The following is a 16,210-nucleotide window of genomic DNA, read 5'->3' as shown; positions in this document are numbered from 1 at the left end:
GGCCGGAGGAGGGGGCGGGGCCGCCGCGCAGGATCGCCGGAGCCGCCGCGCAGGATCGCCGGAGCCGCCGCCGTTGCCGTGTCGCCTCAGCTCCCGCCGCTCCCCGGCACCGAGCTACCGCCGCCGCCTCTGCCCGGCTCTCGGGGGAGAAGGATGCGCTAGGGCACAGGTCAGTAGGCCGGAGCGCGGCTGGCTCTCGACAGCCCCCCCCCCCCTCCCCCGCCTCCCCGGGGAAGGGAGGAGGCACCCGGGGCACGTTCCCGCAGGCCCCGGGCGGGAGGCGGGAGCGGCGGCGGCGAGGCTCCCTCGCCCGCGGGGATGCAGCCGCCCGGCTCCGCGCCTCGGCGCGGTCACCGGGAGCCCCTTCCCGGGCTGGGACCGCGGGCCCTGCCCGGCACAGCGCTGTGGAGGCGGCGTGGGGGCCGGGGGTCCTGTCGCGGGGCATCCACTCCCCCCCCCGCCCCCCGCTCCGGCTCTTCCCCCGAGGACTCCCCCTCCGTCGGGGCTCCGCTTCCCTCAAACTTACCGCCGCCGCCCCTGCCTGGGCAGCCCGCAGCTCCCGTTTCCCCCTTCCCCGGAGGAGGGTTTTTTTGTTCGCTGCCCCCTCTCTCTCCCTCTCCCTCCCTCCTCCCCGCTACCTGGCCTTCGCTGAGGGGCCGCGGCCCCCCCCCCCCCCCCGTCCGCCCCTTAAACTGCCCCCACCCCCCCGGAGGCTGCCGCAGGATTTCTGCTGCTGGCTGGGCCTGACTCTTGGGTGGCGGAGGAGCGGAAAGGAGCGATGCCGAGACGGAGTCCCGGCTGTTGCAGCTTCATCCTTTCCCCCCCTGCCCTCCTCCTCCTCGGCGCTGCGGGAGGTCGGGGCAGCATAAAGGGGTAAGGGAGAGGTGCCCACCCGTCCCACCCCCCTCCCCTGGGGAAGGGGGGGATCAATCAGTGCAGATCAGAAAGAAGACCGGAGGGGGGGGGGGGAACCGATGGGAAGGGAAAAAAAAAAAAGCCTCCCCTAGGGTTTAAACCGCCTCCTTAGGGGGTGGGGTGGCTGCAAATGCCCCCCCCCCCCCCCCCCCCCCCCGTGGCGGTGAGGGTGTGGGGAGGTGGAGGCTGCTCCTGCCCCTTCCCTCCGGGTAGGACTGGGATTGTATGGCAGCAGGAGTGAATGTAACTCTGGAAATGTATGGAGGGGGAAGCCATGTTTGATTTATTCCTCCACTAAACACTGGTGTGATGATCCTTCTACTTACACCCTTCTGCAGTCCATCCTGGACCTGTATGGGAGGAGAGCCTTGTTAGGAAAACGGAAAGAAAACATTCCTGCGAAGGCGTACGGGCTCGTTGGCTCAATCTTCATTAAGTATAAGAGGATAGGGCTCTTGTAACTTGAATTGATATTTGTGTGGTAAAAGAGCCTGGGGAACTTGTATTCCCAAGGCCATAGTTACAGCTCATCCGCTGTGGCTTTACCGCTCTAGGGGTGGAGAAGGGAATTTGCCACACTTCTTGAACATATTTATACTTGCTTTTTGGTTTTGGGTTTTTTTTAAATATGTCGGCTGAAAGGAGGAGTAAATACTAGTAGAAGTACAGAGACCGTAAACACCATATTTAAACATATTTCAGAGAAAATGGGCCTCTTGCTAACAGGCATTAAACAGGCAAGAGGCTGGTATCAGTCATTGCCCATGTATTTTGTGTGCAAATGCCTTATTGGCATTTGCATTAAAATTGGTTTATAATGATTCTAAGATTTAGGAGCTAGTGCTGCCCGTGCTGAGTAAGCTAAACGAGGTCTGCTTTTAAAAAAATGCAAAACCCAAGGAAGATATGTTTGGCGTTTAGCCTTTTCAGACATCTGCGGAAGGTAACTGTAAACACTGTAGGGTGGCAATGAAGTTTGTAATACATTTAGCAGAGAGTCCTTGTCAGTGGTTTATGCGGACATATATATGCTTACTAAAATTCCTTAAACATGGAATGTGGGGCTTCAGCTGCGAGAATAAATTGGTTCTTCACCAAAATGTACATAGGTTAGTAGAATCTCTGTAAATTTATCGCTGAATCTATTATTTGCTTGTTTTGCGGTGGGAATTTTGCTCAGGAAATGCAGCATATCAACCTTAATAAACTCCTCAATTTCACAGTATGGGATTATTTGACCGTTGGATGTAATCATTGAATAAAACCACTGTTTTGCAGGACTACTCAGGGCTCAATACTTACAGTATATGCAATTTTTGGTTGTTTCAGTAACCATCTATATCCCATGTATTAAGGCATGCTGAGATTTTCATCTAGTATGCAGCCATCAGAAAATATGATCATTTTTTTCATTATTTGACTATAAAAGCTCTGGATATTCCTGGAGACGATACGGCTAGTTCTTGTGATGGTCACAGGAGTATCCACCCTCGTGCATACTCAGAAAAATTAAGATATTAAAAGTACAGTAAAACCTACTAATTTATCAAATATTATTTGAAAATGTCAGAAGAAACTAGGTCATTTTATTTTAAGGGTGTAGATTTAAAGTAGTTTAGAAAATGGAAATTAAATGTAAAATATGTTTCCTTTTAGTTCAATACAAATCCAACAAATGGCTAGTAACAATAAAAAAAAAAGATGTTTTAATATCTGTGGGGCTATGTGCTTTTTCTGAAGCCACTGGTTGTTTTGCAGATGAGACTATTGCATTTAAATTACCGCCTGCATGCAATAGACTGGATATTACAACAAAAACAACCACACTTTGTTGTAGACTAGAAGTAAGAATGATAGTTGAGGGGGTTGCTTTCTAGTATTTGAGTGGTGAAATTGATGCATGGGGTATACATACGTTTTTATATATGTATATATGAATTTGTGTCCAAAATATGTGCAGATGAGACTATTGCATTTAAATTACCGCCCGCATGCAATAGACTGGATATTACAACAAAAATAACCCCACTTTGTTGTAGACTGGAAGTGAAAATGATTGTTGAGGGGGTTGCTTTCTAGTATTGGAGTGGTGAAAGTGATGCATGGGGTCTATATATATATATATATGTATATATGAGTCTGTGTCCAAAACATCGTGCTAACAAAATGGCAAAGAAATGGAAAGAAAGGATTGGTTTTCAGTGTCCTATTGTTTGTGGCCCATTCACCTCTCACTTTTGCACGGAGCCTGCTTTTTGTTCCATCGGTGTCAGTGTGTTTCCCAAGCAAGGCCTTACTTCTGCAGACTGATAAATGCATGTCTTCCCTTGTGGTCGATCAAAGCTTATTGACTGCATTGGGACTCCATGCGTATAGAAAGGTTCATCTGCTCTGGTCAGATTACTGGGTCAAGGAGGTAGTTTATGATGATGATAAGATAGAAGCACAATTCTTGCAGCATTTCGGTCACCTCTGGTCACTCCTGCTTATATAACTACAAGACATGTCTTAGGTTTTAAGCGTAGGAGATGATGGGTGCATGAAAATTGTAAGTATTTTCTACATAGAACAAGGTAAAGCACCTAACCTTTTCTGGGGGGAAAAAAAATCACTTCTCCTTGAGAGCACTGTGCTGCACAATGGGAAGCATCCACTAAGTGGTATTGCTGAAAACAACAGATACTCTAACATTCGGTAATCAAACATCAGTAAAGAAATGCTTGGTGGGACTAATAATGATGCAGTAGATGATGATGATGACTGCATATTTTAACACTATGTTTGTGGCTATACTGTTTGGGCCCCTTCATTACTTTTCTGCAAAGACAAAGTAAATGCCATTACGGGTGAGTAAATATGATAGATCTGGTATAAATCTCTAATCTAGCCTTTGGATGAAGGAAGAATGGAGATACTGAAGTGGATCGAAGTGGATAAGTAAGTGCGTGTTCCAATTAGGATGTGGCTTTGAGAAAAGTCTTCACCGAGGATGTGCTGGAATCTTGGTGGTGTAAATGGGAAGGCGGAGATGGAATATGGCACCAGGATAAGCAGTGAGGTGGTAAAGTGGAGAGAGAAAATTATTTCCCATCAGAGCTTGACATGGGAATCCAAATTTCCTTTGGTGTGTAGTTGTGGAGGACTTGGGAGAAAGGGGGTGGGTGAGGAGCCTTGTTGACATGCCAGTAGTCACCCTGCAGCTTGTAAATTCGTGTAGCTGGTTGAATGGGTCAGCTGTTTTATAAAATTAATGGTTACTTGGAAGGCTTTGGTTCTGAGAGCATTTTTGAAGAAAAAGAGAAACTACCTAAATTCACCCATCACTGCACCTTCAAATTAGCTTCTCTATGACCTGCAGTCTTTAATAAGACAGCTGTATAAATGTATTTACTTTTTTCCTTTCACGTTACGCTGACAGAAATTACAAAAGTGATATATCAAGTGCTTTTTTAAATGTTTTTATCAAGTTGATGGTGTCCAGCATAGTTATTTTATATTTTCTAGCATCAGCAGGAGGGGAAGTTTTTGGAACCTGTTACAAGGGAAACTTAGACCGTACTCTATTCTGCTGCCCTTCTGGTGAACAGCAAGCTACAAAAATACACAGGATTCCTGGAGAACAGATCATATATACTAATACTTTGTGTATGGTGATGATAGGTTACCACACAGTCCATCAAGCGCTACTTTGCTCACAAACAGCTCTAAACTTTAGCACCAGATAATCTATTGACTTTCTGGTACATTTGAAAAGCTGCTTCTCTCCAAAGCATATAACAGATTATACCATAAACTGAATTTTTTAAAACACATTTTGCGTGTAGTAAATACATACCTGTTAATCATGGTTGAACCAAAAGCAAGGTTTCTACTACCCTTCTTGCTAATGTTAAGAAATTATACAATTACGTGGAAATTGTCCTGATAGTTCGACAGTGTGATGAGCTATGTGGAAAGTAGATGTTTGAAAATCGTGTTGAATGTTTCATAGCAATCAGATTAAATTGACTAAGTATGGAAAAGTGAAACACCAGCCCATAAGTACTTCAGAGTATTCTTATGTTGGGCAAAATTACTTCGCCCTGGGGCACCATTGATCTAGTTTCTCGTATTTGACATAGTTTGAAACTATTAAAATACATCAGTGACTTAAAGCATGTGTTAAAATGCAAGGGCTACTCAACAGATTATGGCTTAGTTTCTAGTTTTGTCTCCATCCTTTTTTATCTTAGTGCAAGACACCAATTTGATCTTGTTTTGAACTTTCAGCTCCCCAGCACAAATTGGAGCTATTTTATATTCATCCATATTTGGGGTAAGAATACATATGTGGCAAATGACTGGAAAACTACAGCATGGTGTGCTATTGCAACAAACTTTCATTGAGCTGTCTGTGGCGGATACTGTCATTTCTGTGTGGCTCTTTGGAGAAGCACAAGGTGGTCTTGATCTGTCGGCTGACCGAGATAGCCATTTAAATGTCTTTGTGAAACCGCTTCTGGCCTGTGCCTCGTGTCACAATACTAAAATACTGACATCTCACTTGTGTGCTAAAACACACGCAACAAATTAGAAAATTTGTGAATAATAATAATAATCTTTAAACATATTTGGCCTTGAGGGTTAACATCAGAACTCCAAGTTTTCTTTGCCATGGTCAAAAACATAGCAGAGAGTGAATGTTGTCCTCTTGTCCGAATTCTGCCTTACTAAATAAGAGGAGGAGCAATTTCACCAAGGAGCAGAAAATTAAATATTTTGTGACAAGAATATTTTCAAGGAAGAAGGCTGAGGTTAAGGAAGATTTTATTAGAAATGTGTTCTAAATGCCATTTGAAGTATTTTCAAAAGCTACTGATAGAAGAATAAAAGAAGCAATAGGAAGGAGATGCGGTATTGCAGTCTCCTATCATCATGGTTGGGACCCATTTCATTTATTTGTTCATTATAATAAGTTGAAGTGTAAATGTTCCTGCTGTGGCATGGCTTAGTCTGTGGAGCTGAGGTTCCCAAGATTGTGTATCAGATAAATCAATTGTGGAGCTTGCCAGCCTTGGTGGGATGCCATCGGAGCAAAGAACTTGACTGCACTGGTACTTGGAAGCATCTAAATTGGGGAGTTATCTCTGTAGTGAAGAATGCCCAGATTCTAGTCTGATAAAGCCAGAGGGATTTAAGCCAAAGTATGAACCTTAGAGAGCACTGTAGGATGGAAGATATGAATATGGATCATTTCACTATATGGAGTAGTTGCCAAGAACTTTCAGTCAGATACTTCAGAATGAAATTAATGCTGTGATTTTTTCTGTGGATGCAAAATGCGGACCATCAGAAGCTGTTTTATAGTAGCACTCCTGAACAAACCAGAAACAAATGCTGTGATTCAATGTGGAGCATGACTGAAATTCAGCAAAAGTGCAAAAAACAAGTAGTAGACTTAAAATGTGTAGTAGAAAGTGCATGTACAATATGTATTTATCAAATGAATGCTTGGCTCAAAAGTGGTAGTGATAGCTGAGTCTTCAGAAACTCTGCAAGTAAGGATAGCAGCTACAATTGCTTAACACGACTTATTTCTACAGTCAGAACTTTTTAGATTTTCCCATAAGAAGTAGGTACAATAGAATTTCTCTAGAAGAACTAAATTTGATAAGGCAGTGAAGTAATCCACAGAATTAATGCTATGCTGAGAGCAAGAATAACAAAAGATACCCATTGCAAACTTTTCAACACAAAAGTTTTGGAAAGTAGACAAGAAGCATTTGGTTTGTTGGACAGGAAAGTGTTTTATTTTTTTGTCTCCAAGTTAAATGGGTAAGCTACGCTATATCTACAGAAACATAAAACTTGCCTCAAATTCCAGACCTTTTACCTATAACAGTCATTCTAATCTCTCTTCTGGAGAGATTCTTGATGTAGGTGTAGTGAAAGAAACAGAAAGGGAATTACTAACACTGTGAGTTTTAGTGATGTGTTTTGGCAAGAGCTCCAGCACAGGGAGATACTTCAAATAATGTCCGAACCAGAAAGGCCACTTATATGCAAGTATTTGGATTTGTTTGGAGAGGATCTAGTGTTCCAAGCCTCTTGTGAGCTTGAGCCTTGTTTGAGTGTTCTGGCATACATCTGCCAGTTGTGTTTGTGGGTTTTGCTTTGAGGTAATACATTGATAGAATAATTAACATAATTGCATGTATATAGTTACAGTCTCTGTGTAAAGCAGACCAGAATTAGCACAGTATGGCCAGGATTACATTATAGACATAGTTACATTGATCAGATATGAGTATATACACTTCTTGATGCAAGAACTCAGTTCTTGGTGCAAGTCTGTAAGTTAAATTCCATAGTGCCGTTGAGTCAGTATTAACTACCTCTGAACTTTACCTTCCAGTTCTTTACTTAATGTTGCGAGATGTGAAGTTGAATGTACTGGATGAAAGAAATCAGATATATTTTTACGTTACCTGTCCACATTAGAGAGGTGCATTACCAGTGCAATGTGTTGCTGTTTTTGTAAACACCAGAAGACTTGGCCAAATACTGCTCTATGATAAAGATTATGATACTCTCCTATGTATGCATATACCTAGGCTTTTGTGTTATTGACAAGGCCTTATATATCACCTGTGTCACAATGCTGCTTTTTAGAGTTATTCCAATGCACCAAGCGTGCTTGTGGCATCTAAATCCGCCGACTTGGGTGAACAGGTTTTAATGCCGTGATAGACAAAGATAGCAGAGTTTTAAGGATCTAGGCAAAAAGATTGTATCCTCTGCGTTAAAATTAGTTGCTGTCTGGTCTGATCTTGGCAACATTGTTTATTTCTGTAGAGGTGTAGCAGATAACGTTTTGTTAATACTACAATTTGATTCATTACCTATATTGATAACTTATTTTGTGGTGTCATCCCAGATTTGATCTTCCCTTCTCAGAATTTGCACGATCAGAAATTTTCGTGATACTCGCAGTGAAGCTTCAGGCAATTGCTGTGCTGTCATGACTACATATGGGAATAAGGGCAGAATCATTGGCCACAGTGAAGAGGAAACAAACAGATTATAGCGCGTTTATCTACTGCAGTGAGTATTACGTAGAACCAGAGGATCCAGGTCCTGAAGGTATGGTGCAAGGACCAGAGGTAGGATGCTGAAAAGAAAAAGCAGCGGGATTAAAGAAGGGGTGGGAAATTAAAGTAGGCTTGGAGCAGGTGAAAAAGCAGCATAAATAAGGAAGGAACTCTGCGCCTAAGTGCTGAGCTATTTAAGATTGTATTTGGTTCTTCATTGCCAAGCTAAGTAGAAGCCACATGCACAACTCTGGCCCACCTGAGAGACAGAGAGAGACGTAATTTCATTGGTGAGTAAAGTCCTAGACTGAATGAGTGTTCTGGCTGTATTGAATTGTCGAGTCCTGTTTTCCTAGACGGGGGGGCTTCAGCCGAACCATGTGTAACTCTCCAGGAGGCAGAAAAGTCTCACGTTGGCATTTGAAAACATAACTTTTTTTTTTTTTTTCTTTTAGCCATTTGTTAAGCAATTGTTGAGGGCTACCTTTCAGTGTTCATTAAATACTGGCGGTAGACACCAATGTTCCTCTCTGCTTATCTGCAGAGGAGAAGCAGTTCTTTTCTATTTGATTTGTGGTCCCACCACAGTAGTATCTGTATTCTCTCTTCAGACAGAAATACAATGTTTTACAACAATTTGAATTTACTCAAATCTGTCTCCTTCCTTCACTGCCCACCTTCAGCAGCAGGAGTGGAACTGACAAAATTCGTTTTCTGCAGCAGTGGAAAAAGAATATTCTGATTTTGAAGAAAATGAATTAATGGGGAGGAGTGCTATTACAGAATCTTCTAGCCTTATCCTCATCAGCAAGGGTTGGTTGCAAAAGCTTTTCCTGAGGAGGAACAAAAAGTCCACTCCATCAGTTTTGTAAGCTTGCTTTCTGCAGCACCAAGTAACATTTAAAGCAAATTCTTCAGTTGCCATTCTACGGTTCTTAACTGTACAAGCTGGTATTGCCTATTGCCTTCATGAGAAGACAATAAATACTTGTTTCAGTTGATGAAACAAGAGTGTAACAATTAAGTTCTGAAATTATATCCATTAGGAAAAAAAAAAAGGCAAACTCCAATTAGAAAAGATCGATACTATTTTTAAAAAAAATAATTTGGTGACAAATAATTGTAAGTGCAACTGTAAGTACACTAACCTTTTTCACATAATTTTCAAAATATTCTTGATCTTTGTGCAAATGTATATTTTGTTTCTATATAAACATTACTATGTACAATAAGTGTAAGGAAATTTTCATGTACTTATTTTTAAATACTTTGTAGGTCAGCTTTGCCAGTTGACTGGTTAACTGAAATCATTGTGTGTCTACTGCAAGACTAATGAAGTCTTTACTTCAGGTGCTTTTAAACTTAAAATTGGCTCATTTGGACTAAAGTTTCCTTTTTTTTTCTTTCCTAAGTCTTTTTCTAAGACTAGTAGTAAATTGTTAGAAAGTGTTGGTATAATTGTTTTCAGTTCTTTATCAGCTACTACAGTAATAATTTTCTTCATGAGAGATAATGCTTTTGAATTTGCTGGATAGAGCTGGTTTGTAACAATTTTTGGCAAACCCACAATGCAATTTTCAGTTATGCATTTTCTTCTAAAAGTAAATTCTGTTTAGATCCTGTAATATTTTTTCGTTATTTTAATACAGCGAAGAACAGTCACAATGTACTGCATGATAGTAATTATGTCTCTGCTCCTAGTTGATATTTTAGGGCTTTTAAGCAAGATAATGTGAATAAGCATACTTAAGTTTTCAAATGTATTAGCAAGAATGTGTTATAACTTTACTAATATCTTTAAGTATTTTGTCTCATTCTGATCTGAAAATAGGAGTAACCTTTGGTCTTAAAATTGATGAGAGAATGAAGAAGACTTATCAGAAAGCTTTCTTTACAGAAAAAAACAGCAGCCATCTATTAGCTTTTTCAGTGCCAGCTGAAAGCCTGATTTGTAGGTAATAAAAATAGCTTTTGTGGATAAAGTTTTCTTACTGTGAATTTGTATTTAGGTGTGTCATCTTCCCCCTCTTCCCCCCCCCCCCCGAGTAATTCTTGTGAGGAATGGCTTGAAGAAGAGCCTTAGACAAAACAAAAGTGGTATTTAATAGTGATGCTTGTTGTTGATTACTTACTCTGTTCGCTCCCTTTGGCAAAATTGGAAGGAATGGACTACTCCATTATTTCTGACACACAAGAAACACATCTCTGAAATTGCAGCAGATGTGGAAGAAAATAATAATAAATCGCACATAAGTGATAGTGGCCTGGACAGTGAAGGAGGAATCTGCCATGCAGACGAACTGTATTTGGCTCATGACTCCTGTCAGATGATGCACCTTAAAGTAAAAATATCTGCAAAATAATTTGCCATATGTAGAACCTGGGGATTTTTAGTATGAAAAAGTGTACAAAGCCATTGCAAGGATTGTCTGATTAAAATATCTAGAGACCTTCCTCTGATAAGTCAAATCTGCTTTGGCATACTGAAAGCCATTTGTTCACAAGCCAAAATATCATGTTTATTCAGCAGACTCCTTGGCTATCATGTTTTTTCCTCTTTGTTAGTGAAAATGTTACTTGTTGGGTCACCAGACAGTCAATATGGGACAATAGTGGCTTAAGCTCATTAGCTGCTACTAGTGTGGTGCTTTTGTCCCCTTCCTTTCCCTACCCTCTTCCCAGTTTCCTTTTTTGTGGATAACCGAGTCATCTAAAAAAAGATAAGGAATTGCTTTTGCTTCTATGTGATGTGGTGGTCTGGCATGAGTGCACTTAATTTAACTACCAAATCTAATCATATGTTCAGCTGCTTCAGGACCTTACTCTTCCAACTCTGATCAACCAGATCTTGTCTGTGATCTGTCTCGCTTCATTCTTTCATGTCCTGTCTTGTAGATCTCCTTACATTAATTCTAAGCTCACAGTACTGCTTGGTTATCTATTGCTGATCATATTCTTTCCTTGCCCCTTTTCTTCGTGTCTGCGCTATTGTTCTCTTCTTACGAAGAGCCTGGTCCTTTTATTCCTTATGGTATTGTGCTACCATAAGTTTATAGATACCAAAGGCTGTGCAAAATTTAAGTAGCTTCAATTTTGCCCTTCTTTCTTGAAACCCTTTGTTATTCCCATGTGTGGAAGAAGCTAGCAAATCTATTTAACTGGACCCCACAACATAGCTTATTTTTTTGTGAGGACTTAGATGCATATCAACAGTTTCCCTCCATTGCTTGTCCTGGAGATGATGACTAACCTGCAAGGTGCTCTCTACAAGTCTCGTGTCCCCAGTGGGAATATATTTGCTTATAGGTACTCACATCTATTATCTTTGTCCCTTATTCTGCCTGTTACTTTAAGCTTCTTCTCACTTGGCTCCATTAAATATTTGTACAAAGATGGTCTATTTTCCATATTCTGTAATCTGTATCTGCTGGTTCTGGTAATCTTACTGTCTCAAATTACTGCCTTCATCTTTGTCTTCCCATTTACTATTGGCCTGGGTACATTTACTTCCTTTTACCTGTTACACTCCTGGATTTGTCGTCTCTAGGCTCCAGTGTTTTGAGGGGCCTTTTTTCAGTGCTTTCAGCTGGTTTTAGTGACCTGTATTAGTTAGAATCATTAACTTGAACCTTCACTCACTGAAGTTCTAAAATCTGCATGCTATGTATCTTCAGACATATTAGGCAAATCAAGGTAACCCCTAAAAGTTCACAGTCATTCGCTGCATGGTTTTATTTCATATTTCTGTGATAGGGAAATATCTTAGGTTTATTAGCTAGAAAGAATAACTTGAACTCTTTAAGCCACGACTTTTCACTTAATTCTTTACTGGTCAATGTCTAGACAAGGCCGTGAGCAGCTTACTCTGAGTTGGCCCTGATTTCAGCACGGGGTTGGAATAGATGATCTCAGGAAGTTCCTTCCAGCCTAAGTTATTCTGTGACTCTATGATGATTTTTATGTTTTGAAACTCTTAGGCTATCACTTTTTTAATGCATCCAGTGTTTTGAGGTTTAGTACACCAGTAACGTAGTCTAATTTGATTATTTGTTGCTTTTTTGAGTTGTCCTGGTCTGCCTCAAGCCTGATGGCTTTCTAGCTTAAAGAAATAAGTGATTAGAGTAAGAGTTACTATTAAGGATGACAAAAAATACTAGTAGAATTATGGATTAAATCAGAGTTACAAAATGCAGATGTCTCAATCCAGAAATCCAGACCCTGGTAAGAATCTAATGGAGCCATGTTAAAAAACATTTTTCTACTTAACTGTGCAATTGATGGCCAGGAGGAAGTCACAGAAGGCATTTTTGTTGCTGGTCCTCTTGTGAGAAGTTGCAGCAGATTAGCAGCAGCAGTCTACAGAGCTGTGCGGGAGCTGTGGTGTTTGCTGCTCTGGCCGGTTCAGGCAACCACTGGAGGGCGTCTGCAGCCGCAGAAAGCTGCTCACTTGTAGGCTAGTGTTTTAGAGGGAATTTAGATGCCCAAATCAAATCTCTGGTTTGCATTCTGATTTACTCTGTTAAGAATCTGTGGGAAGGAAGTACAGATTTTGCAACAATTCGGTGTTTTGATTTTTTTTTTTTTTTTTAAAGGAATTTTGCTGTCATCTCCGTAACCGTAAGCATCACATGTTCTGTGGTGGATTTGCCTTTTGCCTAGAGATTTATGGAATTTGTCATCAGTTGTTTCTTAAAATAAATATGATTTCAGTTAAATCTGCTGAATCACAGCTTGAAACATTGTCATATTATTAATTGGGTTGAGACTCTGTCTCATGCTCGTGTTTTCAGAGAAGATCGTGTGAAAGTACATGAGTTCTCCTTTCGTTGAATTCTTTGTTCTGTTCTGGTGGAGTTTTGCATTTTCTTTTACCTCTGACTCCTGTTCAAAAGGATTAATACAGTTGGCTTGTTTCCACTCATTTTATCAGAGATTTTATTGGTAATTCAGATTTCATCTGGCTAAAGAAAGATTAGAACCTCTTCTGTTGCAGACTCACTTGGAGTTCAGGTATACTTGCTCTTCTTACCTTGTTTAATGCCAGCTTTTCAGGCTGCTCTTCATCCCTGGAGAATGGTTTTCATCTCTCAAATGAGTCTGTATAGCTTGTATGGAGAGTGTTGTGGTTTAACCCCAGCTGGCAGCTAAGCCCCACACAGCTGCTCGCCCACCCCTGTCCCCCACACACAAGGGGATGGGGGAGAGAATCAGAAGACTAAAAGTGAGAAAACTCATGGGTTGAGATAAAGTCAGTTTAACAGGGAAAGCCGTGCATGCAAGCAAAGCGAAAGAAGGAATTCATTCCCCACTTCCCATGGGCAGGCAGGTGTTCAGCCATCCCCAGGAAAGCAGGGCTCCATCACGTGTAACGGTGACTTGGGAAGACAAACGCCATCACTCTGAATGCTACCGCCCCCCCTCCCTTCCTCTTCTCCCAGCTTTGTATGCTAAGCGTGATGTCATGTGTTACGGAATATCCCTTTCATCAGTTGGTGTCAGCTGTCCCATCTGTGTCCCCTCCCAACTCCTTGTGCACCCCCAGCCTACTTCCTGGTGGGGTGCTGTGTGGAGCAGAAGAGGCCTTGGCTCTGTGTAAGCACTGCTAAGCAGTTAGGAGAACATCGCTGTGTTATCAACACTGTTTCTAGCACAAATCCAAAACACAGCCCCATACTAGCTACTATGAAGAAAATTAACTCTATTCCAGCCAAAACGAGCACAGAGAGATACCCTTTTATCTTATAAGTACCTAAAAGTAGCATGTAAGGGAGATGGGAACATTTGCTAAGGAGTGATGGAGTTAGGATTTTTAGATTACCGGGGTTTTCTGCATCTTGGTGCATGAAAATGTTTCATGTTCGCCAGTTGCTTTGAGTTCAGACTTGACACCCTTAAGCAGCTTTGCCAGGGTAAGGTAATGTTCAGTTATAAGCATTTGTACATTGCTACTCCTGATGTTACAAATATGCAAGTTTCAGGAATATGCAAGTTTTAAGCATTATAACTGTGTACATTAATAAAAAAGGTGGTGAGATTCAGAAGAGATTTCTTCCATGGCAACTGACAATTCAATAGTTATTCATCATAGTTTTTACTGCACTTTTTTGGAAGCATGTGAGACTAGATTTGATGAATCTTTGACTCGATGTGCCAGTTCTTGGACTTAATCGTATATGAAATTGATTACCTTGAGCATGGCTGTGATGATGGTTGTGCTGAGCTTTCTTAAGGTTTATGATGGTGCACTTCTATAGGGTATATATACTGGACCTGGTAATAAGAAAGGTCTATGCATGTGGATTTTAAAAATGAAAACGATCATCTTGCCTGGTCCAGGAACACAAAGGAGTCATTCTGCCAGATTCGTTTGTTTGCTACGACAGTATAATGTTGAAATGGGCAGGGTTAACTTTTAGAACCCTCAGAAAACCTGTCTGGGGCAGATAATACTGCAGTTTTAGCTTGTTGAATGTTTTCAAATTTCTGTATGAAAAAAGATTATTAGATGATGTTATTGTTGTTATTAAAAAGCTGAAATTCCAGCAGTTGCTTTGACTATTTAAATTTTGCACAGTGTGGCCACTGGCTGTTTCCCAGTGGGCTGGTGTTCACGATACAAAATGCTCACCTTTTATTCATTCTCATAGCCAGATCACTTTGGGATACATCTGAATCCTGAGTTGTGTTGTTTCCTCAGGAGATGTGTGTGCTTTGATGGAAGATTGAGGGCCTGTTTGTAGAGCGAGGCAGAGAAGCTTGTGATGCTGCTGTCCATGGTGTAGGTGCTACAGTAACACACCCTGTGGGCTTTTTACACTGGCACGACCTCTTAGAAATAAATTCATCTGTTTTACGTTGTTATTAATGATATTATCTTAGGTCTAACTCTTGTTTTAATCAGTGCAATACCTTTGAGTAATTACTGTCTGTAGGACTCATGCTGTAGATTGTTAACAGATTGTGAAAATGAAAGCTGTGATTTTGTTCTCTGCTTTTGTTTTAATAAAATTGGTGATGTATCAATTATTTTTTTTTAGACTTTTTCATAGTGCATATTAACAGATATTGAAGTATTTTGGTTATGAAGATTGTAAGCAACACCTTTTTTACTAAAAATTGAATGAAGTACATTGAGTGTTATATTAGTGGGGACATACCTGTCTGAATACTTGGTAGCTTTTGACATTTCTATTATTATTAAAAATATTCTTTGTCTTTTTGTCTTAATATAGCAGTGTAAGACTGGAAACATCTGGGCTGAATGGACTTTAGCATCAAAAGAAGTTCCCAACTGTTAACTCGAAAAATTGACTACATTAAAATGAAGCAGGTACCAGAGATCCTTGGAAATACCAATGGGAAAACTCAGAATTGTGAAGTGAATCGTGAGTGTTCTGTCTACTTGGGCAAAGCACAACTTTCTGCCACTCTACAAGAAGGTGTCATGCAAAAATATAATGGCCATGATGCCCTTCCATTTATTCCAGCTGATAAATTGAAAGATCTGACCTCTCGTGTGTTTAATGGCGAGTCTGGGGCCCAAGATGCCAAGCTGCGCTTTGAACCCCAGGAAATAAAGGGAGTTGGAACACCACCCAACACTACTCCTATCAAAAATGGCTCTCCAGAAATTAAGCTGAAAATCACTAAAACCTACATGAATGGAAAGCCTCTTTTTGAATCTTCCATTTGTGGAGACAATGGTGCAGATGTGTCTCAGTCAGAGGAAAATGAACAAAAGCCACCAAACAAGGAGAGGAGAAACAGAAAAAGAAGCATAAAATATGACTCCTTACTTGAGCAGGGTCTTGTTGAAGCAGCATTAGTATCAAAGACTTCAAGCCCCACTGAAAAGAAGGTAGTATTTTTTTTTTTACATGCTTTCTTTTGTTAGGTTTGTTAATTGTACAGAGATTTCATTTGTTCATATGCTAATCTTCATTTCAAGTATTTCAATAGGCGCTTCCCACAAACAGGTCACTTTCTATAATACTCTTTCTTTGTCTCAACTAAAAACAGATGCACTATAGTTCTGGTTCATGGTTTTTTAGTACTAGACTAGGAGTACCACATAAATTCGGTTTCCACGTAAGTAAAATAAGTCTCCAGAGCAAATGTGGTAGTATGGGATGTGTGAAACAGAAGCTTAATCCAGACATACAGCCAAGACCTAGCCAGGAGTGCACCTGGGCAAGGCAGCTGGGGAAGCCTCTAAATTAAGAGGT

At 40.8% G+C, this 16,210-nt stretch overlaps 1 protein-coding gene across 7 annotated transcripts in view; it reads left to right on the top strand.

Annotated features, from left to right (window-relative positions):
• The window catches only part of NSD2 (nuclear receptor binding SET domain protein 2), a 104,922-nt gene that overhangs the window by 25,846 nt on the left and 62,866 nt on the right, over positions 1-16,210 (top strand). For 2 of the 7 annotated variants that reach the window (XM_075752682.1, XM_075752676.1), the window contains exons 1-2: positions 18-169; positions 15,218-15,843. In XM_075752682.1, the coding sequence (XP_075608797.1) occupies positions 15,247-15,843 (597 nt within the window). In that variant the 5' untranslated portion in view covers positions 18-169; positions 15,218-15,246. Of the gene's footprint in view, positions 1-17; positions 170-7,831; positions 8,276-9,197; positions 9,336-9,816; positions 9,941-15,217; positions 15,844-16,210 lie in introns of those variants that run through there. The other 5 variants (XM_075752678.1, XM_075752681.1, XM_075752680.1 and 2 more) reach the window with 5 other exon arrangements.

The sequence above is a fragment of the Balearica regulorum genome, chromosome 4, assembly GCF_011004875.1.
Source record: "Balearica regulorum gibbericeps isolate bBalReg1 chromosome 4, bBalReg1.pri, whole genome shotgun sequence".
In the NCBI taxonomy this organism is placed as follows: Eukaryota; Metazoa; Chordata; class Aves; order Gruiformes; family Gruidae; genus Balearica; species Balearica regulorum.
Note: the sequence above shows the minus strand (reverse complement) of the source record. Positions and strands in the feature narration are given on the sequence as shown.